General features: G+C 37.7%; 1 protein-coding gene across 3 annotated transcripts in view; it reads right to left on the reverse strand.

The window, feature by feature from the left end:
* Positions 1-1739: 1739 nt before the first annotated feature.
* Positions 1740-16588, reverse strand: part of SLAIN1 (SLAIN motif family member 1) — a 48049-nt gene continuing 33200 nt past the window's right edge. For all 3 annotated transcript variants that reach the window (XM_026077472.1, XM_026077471.1, XM_026077473.1), the window contains 3 exons: positions 8752-8916; positions 6495-6777; positions 1740-2841 (listed from right to left, as the gene is read on the reverse strand). In XM_026077472.1, the coding sequence (XP_025933257.1) occupies positions 2766-2841; positions 6495-6777; positions 8752-8916 (524 nt within the window). In that variant the 3' untranslated portion in view covers positions 1740-2765. The remainder of the gene's footprint in view (positions 2842-6494; positions 6778-8751; positions 8917-16588) is intronic.

The following is a 16588-nucleotide window of genomic DNA, read 5'->3' on the forward strand; positions in this document are numbered from 1 at the left end:
AGCACTAAATTCAGGTGAAACAGCCAGCTATCCCAGTTATAGAGAGAGAGCAGCAATGTCACAGTCTGTGGTTCAAAGGAGTGTAGAAAAGAAGTCAAGCTGTTTGCACCGTGGGTTTCCTCCTGAAGTTAGATGGCATCCGATGCGATGTGATGGGTGTATTTCACAAAAACATTTTAAAGCAGCAGAACTATATGATTACCAAATCCTGACATGAGGAAAAAATGTATCACAAGGGAACAGAACAATCAGTAATAAGGAAAAAACAAGAACAACTGCATTTTTTTAAGAGTTCATTATACCAAAAATGCTTAATTCTCCACTTCACATCACATTTTGTAGTGTGAAATTTAAGCATGCAAATCACAAACATTTGTGCATCTTTCTTTAACAGGTTGTTATCACATGCAAACAACACTGGAAAGAAACATATGCACTGAGTTCAAACCAAAACCCTAGAAAAGAGGTAAAAAAGCTTTAGCTACTAAAAAGAAAATATTTTCAGAGTATATGCTGCCCTCCTGTGTACAGCTGCATTATTACCATCAACAAGTAGTTGCAATCCATCTCAGTAATTCAGAGTAAGATGGGGCTGTGATATCCCAAGTAATGGAAAAATGGGGATAAAATGCTGGCACTAAGAAACATAGTCAAGAGACAACTCAGACCAGGCCTGATATGGCCAGCAATGAGTAGAAGAGAACCATTGCAACTGGTCTCCAACCATCTCTTCCAAAAATGATTGCACTTGTTCCCCAGCACCAGATGCCAGGAGAGCTTATAAATTTGGGACACACATACATATAAATGCACAGAACAAACTGGTCAGTTTAGTCTGGCTGGGTTAGCTCTACCTTAGCAGGGTCATGCCAGACATCAGCAGCCCCCAAGTGAAATCATTTGCCTGAGTCTGCAGGAGGTTGTTAGCCCTCCATGTCACAGGCAAACATCAAAGCGCTACCAGAGCTGGCTCTGCTTCCCCATCACAATCCATTTGTAAGTGAGATAAACTGTCCGTGAAAACAGAGTTGTTCACAGATGATTGATTTCTTTAACCAACAGTATTTTCTTCAAATTAAAGTTTCTGATGAACAAAATGAGTTCCATGCACTCGTGTTGAAATACTTACCTGTGCAGCGAGAATTTCCATGTTGGAACTTTTCTTGATGCCTTCTTTAATGATTCTGGTCTTTTAGAAATGAATTTTAACCAGATTAAAAAAAAACAACAATGTAACTGTGAGAAATAAATCTTTTATCTCTGTTAACAGTATCAAGCTATGTGCTGCAGATACTACTGCACTACCATACAATCATTTCTCACTTTAATAAATGTTTTACTCATCACTAAATTCTTCTTCACTTTTTATTTTAGTTTGCTTTTTTAAGGACAACAGATCCTCAAGCATAATTCAGAGGCTAAATCCGTGGCCAAGGACTCACTTTGTTTTCAAGCTCTGTTTCCTATTATAAGTCACAGCATTCGTACTTGTAAAACCTGGATGTTAAATTGAACTGTTTTTTTGAGATTGTAACAAAATTGATTTAAAAATAATATTTATCCATCTTCTATGCAAAGCATGGCTTCATAACATGATTTTTTTCTAAATTTTCAGATGAACTTGGTATATATTTGCAAAAATGCAGCATAATCTAAATGCTAAGTAATAAAAACTTCAGTAGCTAAGATGTCAGTTGCCAAATTCCGATAATGTTTCCATTGCACACTCAAGAACAGCATTATTGCTGAAATAGATTCTTTATTTCTGAAACATTCTAAAACAGCAGTATACACAGTTGTAATCAAATATTAAGTCATATGCCATTATAAGAAAGCATTGATTAGTGCAATTGGATTTTGTAAAAGATCTATCAAAAAGATTTATTCACATTAAAACTCATTCATTTTCCATAAGCAACTGTTAATAAAACATTAGAATTTTATTCTTGGTAATAAAGTATTGAAAATCAACTGTAGTTTTAGAGTTCACTGTATCTTTGTAAGTGCAATGTGACTTATGCTGCCTTTTTAAATACAAAATACTATGACAATAAATTAACAATTGAACAAATAGTGAAAGACCAACAAAACCATGCTGACCCAGCTGTATGGCAATTTCCAGTGAATGCTACTTTTTTGTGCTTCTGCAACATAAATATACTGCTTTGTATTGCCAATGGTACATTTTTGTAGATACGTTCCTAGCACTAAAAAAGTACATTACCCCAAAAATATTATTTATGGCACAGAAAAGTTAAATCATCTCTCTGTCATTCAAGGTTCAGGCAAGTTTAAATGAACTCAAGTATACAAAATAAATCGTACTGAAAACACCAAAAAAATTCAAGCACACACATAGGTCCCCCCAATTCAAAATAAAATGCATGATTCTTTTACACCGAAAAAATTATTTTAGAATTTCAGTATGGCAAAGCTGCTCAAAATAGGGCTATCTCCTATTGTTGTTTCAAAGGAAGTATTCTGATACTTCGCACACATATAATGTTCCCTTCAGTTCTAAATGATAATGCTGCCATTCTTAGTCTGGTAACAATGCAGCTGTTCAGGTAACTGATTAAGTGCAATATTTAGTATTTAATAAGATGTTCATTTTCTAAAAATGACATTGCATTATGGATGTTTACATATTAAAATCTCTGGGGAAATAATAGTGTATGATCCTCCCTTCCCAAATCACTGTTACCCAGCCAGCTGGGTAATGAAATCCACATTATTTTTCTTCCACTGTTCTTGGGTATTCTTCATCAATAGCAGCCATCTCTCCAATTCCCATCCCGCATTGTGCTAAGTGACGAAAGAGGCTTTGGAGGCTGGAGAAAACTGTATTAAACAGACCAAAAAAAGACAAAGGAAGCCATATTTCATGTGAAAGATTATATCCTCCTGGACCCCCACCACCACCATCTTCATGTTCCCAGGCTGCATCTGTCCTTAATAAATAAGGATTAACTAAAAAATGTTTGTTGACCATCTTCCAACTTCCAGGTACTACCAAGGTAATTATTTCAAATCAAATCAAATTAAAAAGAAAAAAATTCTCTGCTCTGACATAACAGTCAACTCACTGGTGGCTAGACAGGCTACCCACAATTTGTGGCCACCATATTTTAGACAGGCTATCTGTAATTTGTGGCCACCATGTTTCAGTTGCACCATATTTTGCTGAAAATAGACTGTCCCAATTCTGTGAAAACGTTTCTTATAAAACCTTTTCTCAAGCTTCTTTCCAGTTCTTTCTCTTCGCCTTTAGCTATAATTGCTGCAAGTTACTGATGCCTCCCCTCCTTTCCAAATGCCCTAGGCTGGAAGAAGGCAGAGGTATGTTGTAAGGCAGATAGAGCCAGGAAGTTAAGAGCGGTAACCAGAACAGATTCTTGTCTCTCTACAACTATTTTTCTAGTGGCCGAAAACTGCACTTATTTAAAAAAGATGGTTCAATTTAAGGTGGTCTAACCAAGCTGCTTTTATGCAATTCCACTTTTTTTTACTTACCTTTACTATAAAACTAGCTACTCGAGGCATAAAATGTGACCTGCCTTTTCTTTCAGAAAATGCAACCTACCTACAACTGCTGCTTTCACTTTTTTTTTCAGAAAGAAAAGGAAGGAATTTATGATTAACAAACTTCAAAAGAAAACAGAGAGGATGAAAAGTAAGGAAGAATTAACTAAATTGAAAATAAACGTAAGAATATTGCTACTTATCCAGAACTGAACTTCTGTTACAGGGGAGTGAACAGGAAAACACATTCAAGAGTTGAAAACTGTCAATGAAGCACAAGCTGTCATAATGATACTACAAAGTCTGAGATAAGAGTTTTAGATGGTCAGTAGTCCCTTCCTACTCTCCCATCATCAGTTTAGGGTAGTTGGATTGCAGTTGGATTGCAGTGACTTGCTCCTACGCAAGGCAGCAGGAACAAGCAAGGCTCCCACCTTCGCTCAGGAGCTGCATTTACGTTGCAGCCATGGCTGTGCCTGGCTGGTACCTCACTGATCTGGCCCCGATCTTCTGACTTTACTTCCTGGCTTTATCTTGTACCCCGCCTCATCACTGCGGACTTGTCTGGAGATCTGGACTGACCGTGGTCACCGTCACTGCTCTGTTCTTCTGGTTTGGGTACTGTAGGACTGCCTCGCTGTCACACTCTGCTCCCAGCTCACCTATCTTTAGGGGAAGCAGCCTCTGCCACCCCCAACATCRTGCTCCTGGGTAAGGAGAGAAAGCAGGTCTACAGTAAGCCAGGAGCATGGAGTTGGAAAGGGGGGCTGGGTGGATCCATTCAACTGGACGAGTGCATGCTTTCTGCCTTCTCCTCACCAAAACATAGTAGTACTTCACTTGTAAGGCCAAGGACAGATGGATTGGATCCCTTACAATTTCTCTACTCTGCTTTTGGATGCGTGCAGCTCTCTGATGGCAAGGAGGAAAGCAATTAATATTTAGCCAAGATGGGTGATTTTGGCTATTACCATTTTATGCTGCAAAAGATCAAAAGCACTCCCTCAAGGGTTTGATCCTGTGCTCCACGTACTGAGGGCCTATCTAAAGTATCTAGCAACCTAAATTAAGTTTCTAAAATACTAATAACTTAGCTATCTAACAGTCTGGCCAGAGGAATGAAGACACAGTTTTGCTCTGAATGTGCTCTTTTTCCTGAATATCTGATTTACTTTTTAAAAAAATCTACTTTTAATCAAGTTAAGACTAAAGACACTGTCTAATTTTCAGTCTACTAATAGAAGCTAGACTCTTGAACTGATAATCTGAAATGCCATTCCTTAGAAATGACCACAGTGACAAAACCAATGCTGAGGAAATGTGCCTCTCATGGCTGAATTTCTTCCAAGAAAATTACATTATGAACTGAAACCACCTTTATTTTCCATATTAAAAAACAAAATGAAATCAGGGTCTTAAAGAGCTCCAGGCTGAGCTCCAGTCTGTCAGTGCTTTTAGAGTCCTACAAACTTGCCATTCACACAGTGGAAACACAATCTATCTTCTAGGATCACTGGTTTGGCTCTAGGGCAGCATATGATACTGCTAATGGTACATTTGAAGGTGAGAAGACAGGAACCTGGATTTTCTGCACTAAAAATAGCTTTGTTACTGATCTGAATCAGCTTCTAATAAAATAGTGTTGAGAGTACAGTATTTCACCATCTGAAAACTCTCATTTATGTTTTTAATATTGTCTGTTGTATGAAAAGGTAAAAAATAGCAAGAGACTGGTCTTCATGGCCCAGAAAGTCTCTGTCTTTCTCACATGTTGCTATGAAAAACTTAAGAGCTCTGCAGAAGAACATGAAGATGAGGAGAGAGAAAAAGAAAAGAAGAAAGAAAAACCTCTACTATAAAGAACTCTAACAGAGAGAGTTCCAGCAGARAGCAAAGAAGGTTATGATAGAAATCTCATGGTACAGTGTTCATCAGAAAAGCAACCTGACAGCTCTTTATCAAAGTTTAACCGCAGTTGGTCAAAATCTGTTGTCAGTCACATTGGTGTAATCCCCGAGTAACTCAACCAAAGAGACAATGTGAGCAATTGAACTTATTCTGGATCTAGCTAGTATCAAGCAAAAAGAAGAAAAATGGTGAGAACTAGTGACAGCTTACCCAAAATAGAACCAAGGGGTCACACAGTGGGTCTTCGTAATGGGAGGGATGCATGTAAAGGGAAGAAATATTTGGAAGAGCTTGACATAAGTTTGCCTGAAGTTTCTCCTTGAGTTTCTTTGAGAAACTTCATCACCTACTAGTCATATGAATATACAGCTAAGAGTTTATTTCAACTTCCAGCTGTGATTAGGTGATTACATCACAGTCTGTTTCCTCAAGTTTATTTTATTGCTTAGACTAAAAAATAATTTGGAGACTAAATTTTCTTGCAGAAAGCAAAAATGCATTTGCTTAACAGTATAGCTCATTGCAAGTACATGATACCTCAGGATTTCCTGTTTGCCTGTTGGTCCCCAGATGAAATTTAAAAGATGTTGGTTGCAACCCAAGAGCTTACTATCCTCCCTCAAGATCCTGTAATGTCAAAATGTGCATTTTTACAGTCTACAGCCTTTTACAACAACAGGCAAGCAATTCTCTTTTTGGGTACTCTCAAAAAAATAATCATCCTGTTACCCTAAAATAGCAGATGACACAAGTATTGAAGAAGGTGAGTCACATACGGAAATGATGTGAGATTTCCATCTGCTTTGATTTCTTAGTGATGGGTGGTAATCAATTCTTATTTAAATCTAATTAGATTTTATCAGGTATCACAGTTTACTAAGAATTAGCAGCAGGCATTGCCTATTACTGTTTGTGAAGAGAAATCTTCATCTGCCCAGCGACTCAGTATTAGGAGCTAGAAACTTTTCTCCTTTATAGTCTGGCTTCATACCTAAGAGAAAAAGAAAAAATGCTACCTAAGCCAAAACCAGCCACCCAGGAAAGGAGGCCTGTTTAACTCTTACCTTCGAACTGGCTGTGCAATTTTACTTCTGGGTATGCCACTCCCATTGATTGCCAGCGACGGTCTTGGAAGAGCACTGCGTCCTACAATCCCTTGGTTGGCAGTCTTGTTTGGCATTGGGATTCCAGTGTTAGAGTATAACTGTAAATTGTTGGATACCGGAATACTACTACTGCCTTGTACAGTTGGGCTTACATAGGCAGTAGCTTTAAGAGGCTGTCTAACAGACACTGGAAAATGTCCCACACTGTGAACTCTGTGTTGAAGTTGTCCTGGTGAGGGAACTGTAAAGAGTGGTAGGAAAGGAAGAAATAAGGTCAGTACGCAACAGGTGAGGCCATGTAGTAATGTTCATTTCTAGACAGGTCTGAATAGACACATTCATTATGCAATTTACTTGCTAACTATAAACTATTGAAAAAATTGTTGGATCCAACACTGCATCCAATAACATTGCATAAAAAATAAAATACTCTATGCCATCCCCATACCAACAAAAAATCCCACCCCTTATTCTTCCTTCTTTCTCCTCTCAAAGAGGTTTCATTAGTCATTACAGGTAAATTAATTCCATCTATTTCCATCCACCCATTTTCATTCCAGTTAGATCTTTAAACAGGAGAAATTGCTGAAGATATAAATTAATTACTGTTAGATCATTTAGATTTTTGTAAAGTTGCTTGTAATAACTACTTCTTGTTTAATGAACATTGCATTAAAGCATTATAAAACATAACAGATGTCTAGGCTTTATACGTAAAAACAACCAAAACGCTATAAAAAGGTCCTGAGTAAAACAACATAGTCCACGGATGTTATGTAAACTATCATTTTAAATCAATGCTACCAGTTCCAAAAGCTTTATATAGAGATTCTCTACACAATCCTGCCCTCTGGCGTACATCAGACACGCATCTGTTTCAGAGTCCACGTATCAAAAGCTAACTGTCAAAAGCCTCAAGCACTTTAACTAACTACCACACATAGGCCAGTTCCATTTCAGGTCTTTGAAAAAGGGCATCTTAAATCCATTCAAAGACACAGGAGAGAATACAGATGTGTGGTTCAATTAAGCAATACTGGCAATATATTGCTACAGAACTTTTATCATAACACACCGTCTTAAAAAAAAAACACAATATAGACACTTACAAGGAATGTTTCCTGTAAATACATTTAAGAAAAATCACATTTTAGGCACATACATATATATGTATACCCACAAACCAATATATAGATGAATAAAAATATTTTTAAAACAGTAAATAAAATTAAACCCTCAGCAGACTGCCATGCAAATTCAAAGTGGGAACCTGAACAGGTATTTCCATTCTCCTAATAGAGCTGGGCAAAAATTAAATAAAATAAATCCAGCAGTAAAGTATATTTGCCCAGAAAGAATGCAATTAAGTCATTTTGAAGTCATTTGTAAATTCTGCCCGGATCCAAAAGAAAACACTGACGGGAAAAGGTATTGCCAATTTCTCCCTCCTAAAATCTCACAGGATGTGAGATACACACATTCAATTCTTTCTCCTGCTTGTGTCAAATGAAATTCACTTTTTTCTTTTACTGCTAGACTACTTCAACCATACTGCTATAAAAGTTAGGCTCGGCTCTTGATCTGTCTTGTTGACATTCTACATTAATGATTCAACATCCACTAGAACAATATTCAACATTCCCCCCCAGTCCAGAAGCCGCCTTAATAAACCAATTACAGAGTCATTTTCACTCCCCCACTCAACGGGTATGTTACACTTGAGGATTTAATTCTCTGTTTAACACATTTGCTTGGAACAAAGTGGCTCAGTTTCAACAGGAAAGACGTCCTGTGTTTTAAGATATTTATACAATGTACTGTAAAAACAGCACTGTGTAAACTACTAATAAAAGCAACATTTTAAAATCCAATATCAAAGCTAAAAATGTAAGCTTATGTGAATTAACTGCATTATTGGTGCTTCTATACCATTAACAGTAATAATAATGATTATTATATTATTTTTAAGTTTGGCACAAGATGAATGGGCAGAGAAAAAAGGAGGTGATGAAACTCTCAATACTGCGTAACAAGATTGGCCGAATTTGCTTTCCAGAGTAAAAACTTTGAAAATTCTGAGCTAGATTAAAATCTAGCACAAAAGGGACACAAAGCCTTCTTTTAATTTTTCATAAAGCGGAGGATCAGTGACTGGGACATGTATTTTACAACTCTATCAGTTCCCTGCACAGAGCCAAAGACTTTAGGTACTTACTACACGACTGCATCCTTGAAATTCCATTACCAGCTCCATGTAAATTGGAATCAAAGCTCTGACTGTTCCTCACAGTGAGTGGAGAACTAGCAAAGCTAGCATTATTGTTAATAGCGGGGGTGCTTGGCATCCGAGCTAGGTTAGGCATGCTTCTTCGAAGTTTATCTGAAGCAAAAGAGCACAACATCCATAGACATATCAAAATTTCCAACAACCACAAGGAGCCTCTGAATAATTTCTGTAGAAAATCAGAATTACAACTAAATTACTCAAACACAAAGGAAGGTTTTTCTCCATAGGAAGAATATGAATACATCATTGACAGCCTACTAACTGAACCCTTCTCACTATTGTAATAGCATAATTATTTACAAATTATTTTAAAGACATCATTAGACAACATATTTTAGGTATCACAAGGATTTAAACACAAAAGTGTCACAATAAGGATGAGTTTCATGTAAATGTATAAAGTAGGTCAGATGAATCATGCCCTAAATGTGCGTATTTCTTCACAGTGAATAAAAAGCAAGGCTGCAGTGACAAAGTCAGATGCAGGTATCTGCTTGTGGATGTCTAAAGATAGGTGAAATGGATCCATCCAAAGTGACTAAGTCTAGCTTTCAGGTGCCAATGAGATGCTAAAAAATTCCATTCAGTACCTAACCTTATTAGCATGTTAAGTCCTTGGGCATCTAAGTTTCTGCAGGTGGTCATGAACAAAACCTGCTAGTCTTGATGCTGTTCACTTGCTTGCAGCCCTGGGTTGACATCAGGATTTCCAAATCTGGTGTTCTCCCTCCTATCCCACTTGTGGTGCCTGATTTGGTGGGCATTTTCAGAGCAGGCCTGTAGGATAAGGCCCTGCACAAAAAGAAAGCTGGAAATGAGATGTTTGGGGGCAGGTTCAACAGCTAAGGCAAATGCCTAAGAGATCAGAAGATGCCTGTAATCCCACTCACACTATCTGATTTGGAGAGAGAAGCTGACATCTGAGGAAAATGATTTGACAAGCCTGACATCTGAGGAAAACGTCTCAACCACAACAGCATTAGGTAACCTAAGGTTTTTTCAGTCTCTTCTGCCACTGGGTCAAAGGGATAGAAAAGTGGGTGACTGAATTCTGTATAACCAGAAAAGACTGGCAGGGGGCAGAAAGACACACACTGAATGACCTGGTTTGAATTGCCTCCTGTGATGTGACAGACTTCAGTAAGGCAACACTGTGTGGAGGTAACAGGTCAGTCATTAAATTATCATTAATAATAACATTAAACCTGGCCCCTCAGCCACAGTCTTTAACACAAGTATTGTGCTCTGCTGACATGGCTACATTTCTGGTCCACAGTCAGTGTGGAGTCCACTAGCTCAAGAATCCCTGCAGTATGTTCCAGTGCACGGTACAGATGTGCCTCCAGCTGTTACACTGCAAAAGTAAGCCACAGTATGCTTTTCTTGTAAAAGGCAGCTACAGCTACTATCTTCAGTTGCAAGCAGGGCATTTCAAGATTGCAATTTTGGATTTATGCAAAAGAATGCCACTTACATCACACATACGACTTGGAATTGCTGTTTTGTATCCACCTCAGCCCATACAGGGCAAGTTCAATTCAAAATAGCAACAAATTGAGTTAGGAGTCTCTACTAACCAGCTCATATAAATATATATCCTATTTAGCACCATCGTGAGCAACTCTAAAAGCAGCTAATAACTGAAGAGTAATAAGAAGTGACATTACAGTTCTGTCTAAACACTGTATTAGTAGTCACTAATCATAACTTTAGTATATATGATGTCTATGTAACTCCAGTGAACTGAGTCAAGCAAAGCTACAACTCCAATTATTCATTATGACTCATTCTTGTCATACGAACTGGTACAGGATCCCACAAACAGTCAAAACCATTCTTTTATTTTCAAGGGTCCAGGATATCTAATATCCTCATGTCCCCATTCCCTATTACTAGTGCCTACTTGCCCTTGACCCCAGATCATGCACACCATTCCTAAGTGATGAGCAATTCTTCCCTTTTATCCCAGCTAAGGCTGACTTTCACTTATCACAGATAGTCTGACATAGAAAAACATTACTGTCTAGAAAATAGTCTAATATTAAATGTTGCTATGAATTGAAAACATTACAATTTTTATATTTGTGAATTCAAACAGTAAGTACAGGAGGTGGGATAAAGAGAATTTCAGTGCAAGAAAATGGAATGCCAAGTTTGAGATCCCCAAAACCAGAGTACAGCCAAATCCCAATAAAGCTTTTCCAATATGAAATAGCTATATGTCCCTATTCCTGAAATACTCATGATTTTGCAAACTGGAAAGAAACCAGCCTTCCTGTGATGCAAGTCTTGGTTCACAGTGACAGGAAACTCATGAACATCAGCCTGGGATTCATGGTGCCTGACCCTAAACTGTAAGAGAAACACTGGTGTTTTCACATTAGGAAAAGCAGAAATTTTATTCTCAAATAACAATATTACTGATGGGTGTCTGAAGCTACTGTTAATTTTGGAAACCTAGTCTATTCTTTGAAACACAAGGTAATGAAATCCTAAGTTAATATGTCAAAAAAAAAAAAGGTCTGAGCAGCAGGATGGTGGGAAGACAGCACTGCATGAAATAAACTTTTGTCTAATACTATCCATGTATCACGCAGTAAAAGCAGAATTCATAGGATTCTACATGCTCTTCCACTCAGTGACTGCTTCAGCCATGAACAGGCATATTCTACTCCTACAATTGTCCACTGGATAGAGTTACAATAGTAGAAGAAAAGGCATGGAAGTAGCTTGGATTTCGTCCATGTCTAGGGGTGGCCACTTCTGCCCCTTGTTCATTAGTCCCTTCTCATTCCAGCAGACTGCTCAGCTGCTGGGTCTGTCCTTAAGCAACAGATTCCTGCTGTGCCCACAGATTCTCATCCATCAACCATCTGTGTTGCTTCTTTGTGTCTTTGGGTCCTTGTGTCTGCTGAGGTAAATGGCCCTGAAAAGCAATGAAAACAACAGGTCAGTTCTGTGTTGGGGGAAAAAACAGAAATGCTTTCTCGTTATCTTTTTGCAGCTTTCATGTCCTCGGATAATGCATTCTCTTTCATCTCTTTAATAAAGTTTGTTCTGTCATCTGTTCCTCTCTAAAAAACAGTGGCAAGAGTCTTACAGATGTTCTGTCTTTAAGAGAAAAACTGGCTCTTGTAAGCTTCATAGATGGAAGCAGAAGGTGAATGTTATGTGATTTTAACATTATCTCAGGCCACAGAGTCATTGCTGGATATGGACTTGCTGGAAATCTATGAGAAGAAAACAAAACTATTTTTCTAAGCAAACCTTCCCTCTCTAGAGCTCTTTGCTCTCCTAAACCTGATGAGAAAATTAACAGAGAGAAAGACTGAAGGAGTAGAGCTGCAATGTGTTCTCAGATAAGGAAGTAAGTAATTTGCCAAAAAATCCAATTTATGGTCCATGTTGAACATAGCAAATTTCTGCTATCGTTTCTGCTATTTCTTACCCACTAATCTGCTTCAGTGACAAGCCTAAAAATCATCAGTTGTTTACAGTTTGCTCTGTTAGAAAGACATGGATATTAACACTGGTTAAGAACTTCTGAAGCATCTGTAGCTTCTAAAGCAACAAAAGTTATTGTGACTCACTATTTAGACTGGACTAAAATTTGTGCTGAAACAAATAGGAGGTTTAAGTAAGATGCAGTCATATAAAAGCACCACAAATGTATCTTTGTCTTTCCCAGCCCTCTTTGAAATGCAATAGCATGACCTATAGACATTGTATTTGTGTGAGCTATTTGAAAGTGTGAAGAACAAAATGCAAGGATAGGTCATGCAAGGGAGTTAATAATCAGTTTCTGGTTATTACCAGCTTCTTAGAATAGTTCATGCATAGACACATATGTGTTTGTCACTTATGAGTTTATGAGTGTTCTTCAGCTTGTATTAATTGTCCTTGTTTCACATATCTGCAGCAGATATTCTTCACCTTTGGCATCTGTGCTGAATTACACATTGCCTAGAGCATGGGGCAAACCAGGAATTGTGAAAAGACAGGGTCCTTTGCCCTAAAGTATGCATGAAAAGACCACCCCACAGCACAGATCATGCTCACTACAGCAAAGAAACTGGTCAGAAAGCAGGTCCCTTATTTTGTAAAATATGACACAAAATTACAGTAAAGACAGCAGTTTGCTTCTTACCCATTTGCTTCAGTTCCAATTTTTCCAAGAAGTTTTTTCCCCTCATGCCATTTCTTCTTGGAAGTCAGCCTGGGATGTGTGGCCCAACTTCATTCTGGCTGGGCTCCAAAACAGACAGCACCTGCCTTGTATCTTCTGGTTCCAGCAGTGTCAGTGGCTGCCCCGGTTACATCATTTTTCTTTCTTTCTGCTGACCAAATACTATTGTCGTCTGAAGATTAATGCTCATCTAGCATGCAAACAGTCTTTGAACTTGGGAGTAAAGTTGCACCAAAAGAGGTATGGTCTTGGTGGGTTGCCAGACTGCAAATTCTGATCTTTGGTTTTCATGTATAGGTTCTTGATAAATATGATCTTCTCTCTGCCAGATGCCTCATCCAGTGAAGCATTTCTTCTACCAGCTTCTCGGAGGCAGCCCCTGATTATGGATAAATGCCTCTAACTAACAGTTCTTACAGATCTCACAGAAGTGGTTCAGAGTCTGAGGGAATAGGTTTCTTGAACAGAAGAGTCTCTAGGAAATTTAAAAATGTTGCTGATGCAACAGGCAGTATGCCATGTCAGGCTGAAATACTAAAATGGTTTATATAAACTTGTTGGTGGTTTCTAGAACTGAAGGAAGGAGTTAGCAGACAGCAAGAAAACAGAACCTAAAGTGAACAGTGGAAATACATACTGGAGGATTACAATTGGATGGCCAGCTGTTTGTACACTGATTAGTCTGCATTCAGTCTACAAAAGGGGCAGGTTATCAGTTCAAGTGTTGCAAAACATGGGTATTTTGTTTAACACTCAACAGGACTCAACAGGACTAACAAGCCCAGATTTGAAATACACCAAATCGAGGTCAGACATTCAATGCCTGTGGGCAGGAATAAGATTAAGTGCAAGGACAGCTTAGGCTGACCCTACAGTGAAGTGTCTTACAACACGTTTATTCATTTACTGTTATTTTTTGCAACAATGTGGTCAACGTCTTATTTGAACAAAGAGACAGACAAGCCTGGCAGAAAGTGCAATATGGCTAAGGAATGTGATACAATGAATTAGAATTATTAGTTTCTCAGAGAAATCTATACTTCTGTTTAAGCAAAATTAGCAATTTCTTACACATATTTAAATCCTTCACACAATCCCTGCAAATACAACCCTGCTTTATCTGTACTGTACGCACAAAAAAGTTAGGGAAAAACTAAAGAAAAGAAAAAAACTGTGTCAGTGTCAGAAGAAGCTTTTTCTATTTTCAAATATTATGTTCTATATTATGTATATATTCAGAGTTCATTCCAAAATCCTTAACAAATTTGTAGACCCAATTACAAGTTCATTTTAATGGAAATATATTGTAAATTAATTTCTCTTCCTCACCCTCAAACACCTGAGTATGACGTCTGCATTACATTTTTTATGTTTATGACATCCTAAATACAACAGGGTCTGACAAGAGGTCTGTGGAATCATCAGTTGATACAACGGAGATATCAGTACGTAAAAGTACAAATACAAATTAAGAACTAAAAATAAGTCTTTCAGTTCAAGCAGGAGACATCGTTCTTTGTAACTGTCAGTACCTGCATTTCATGAATGTTGAACACTTCCATTTTATTTAAAAGTACTACTTCATCTCTCCCTGGCTTCTTAGGCATATATCTCCCCCCACTGACACTTAAAGCAAATTAATGATTTTTCCATAATCTTTCCATGACTTCTCCCCATGCAACACTACTATCTACGCTGAACTGATATCCAAACACAGAATTGCTGCGTCCAGAATGCTGCTCTTCTATATCTGCCTGGAGTTCACTTAAAAAAAAATATTTAAAACAAACAAGGCAAGGGTATTGCAACAGTCAATGATGTTCATCAAACTTTGCCTGAGAAAAGTTATTCCCAGAAGAGTAAGCAATGAAGTAGCTCATAATTGATAATTTCTGAAAATAAACCTACAACTTTTGAAATGAATGATACCTGTAGCCTGAAGGTATCAACCAAGCTAAAAAGTAAAAAATTGTCATGAAAAGGTAGGGGAAAATATAAATTAAAATTAATCAATTTGCACACACTGCTACTCAGTAAAGGATGTATTTTCATCTGACTGTTCTTATTGCATTATAATAAATTTCTTCTTTATCTGGAATCATTTTTCCATAGCACAAAGTTTCTGATTTTCAGGTATTATACCAATGGACATTTTAAAATGCACATGAAATAAGACTGCCAGGATATAATATGCAAGATAAAAGTTCATATGTTCAAAAGTTAAAATGAAAGAGACTATTTTTGTGTCACAATTAAAAATAACTCCTACATTTATGGACAACATGAAGCAGAAAACAGCTTGCTTTTATGAAATTTGGTGATATAAGTATTTCTCATATAAAAATGACTAAATATAAAATATTCTTAATATTAGTAGAATTAGCAACATTTTATGTTGTTAACCATGAAATTCTTCAGAACAGGGGAAGGGCAATGAGGTACAAACACAAACCTTTCCATTGTCGACATATTAAAAGCACTGTTAAATTACAAGACAGACAATAATTGAGATGCACTCAGTTCAGCTAACTGCAACAGCTACTCGAAAGCTATTCACTTTCTGCCTCTCTCAGATCTTCTTTAAATGATCCATTTAGACCCACTAACATATTAAATTGCAAAAATAAAATGGCTGCTCCCCTGAAAAACAAACTGCCTTAACGACGTTCAGAGATGGAATTTTTCTGATGAAACCCAGTTACACACCATTCAACTGAGTTAAGGAGAGGATGTAATTAAACAAGAAAAAGAAGGTTTCATGCAAAATTTTCCTATTAGTGAATTATTCATCACAACTGGAAATAAAACTTATTAGAAAGCAATCACAGCATACACACGCTATGAGTGGTTGCTACAAAATGTTGTTTAAGGGGCATGCCTGTAGTCTGTGCTACAGGTGGCCCCAAAATACCCTTTTAACATATCTTAACATATTTACACTTGCACACATCTGCCATTTTATGCTAGCATTTCCATCAGCCTTTTAGTACAGCAAGCTGCTGGAGTCTGGCTGCAAATAGGGCAGGTATCATTCATTCAGACAACGTACAGGTGGGATAAGGTGAGAAAAAGAACCTGGGCATGAGAGCGAGGGCTAGGTGGTATGGTATTTTAAAATATAGGTAAGGCAAAATAAAACAGCAGGGCAGAGTAACAAAGTAACAGAATGAGGCAGCACTTTGCTAAAATAAGCTAGCAAGAACAATGTGCAAGTTCAAAATTACGGCCTGAAACACAGCTGGAAAATATCTGTCAGAGTATTCACATGCCAAGCATGTAGATTATATGCAGTAGATTATCAGAGCACCAGAAACATCATACAGACAATCAATCTCTATGCTACGTATAAGGTAATCCTGTGAACGAAAAACAAGTAGACTGCTGGCTATAGTGAGAGAATAGACACCTAGTACACAATTCAGTGCCTATATATAAATATCTAACACCATTTGAAGTACCCCAGGGACTCTAAGACATCCAAACAGCACTGACACATGGCTGTGAAGCCCAGCAAGATACCCCAGAGTATCTCATACACGACTAAGTGCTTCTATTTGGGCAGCTGAATGGGCCCTTCAT

This window comes from Apteryx rowi, unplaced genomic scaffold (assembly GCF_003343035.1).
Source record: "Apteryx rowi isolate R43461 unplaced genomic scaffold, aptRow1 scaffold_453, whole genome shotgun sequence".
Lineage (NCBI taxonomy): Eukaryota > Metazoa > Chordata > Aves > Apterygiformes > Apterygidae > Apteryx > Apteryx rowi.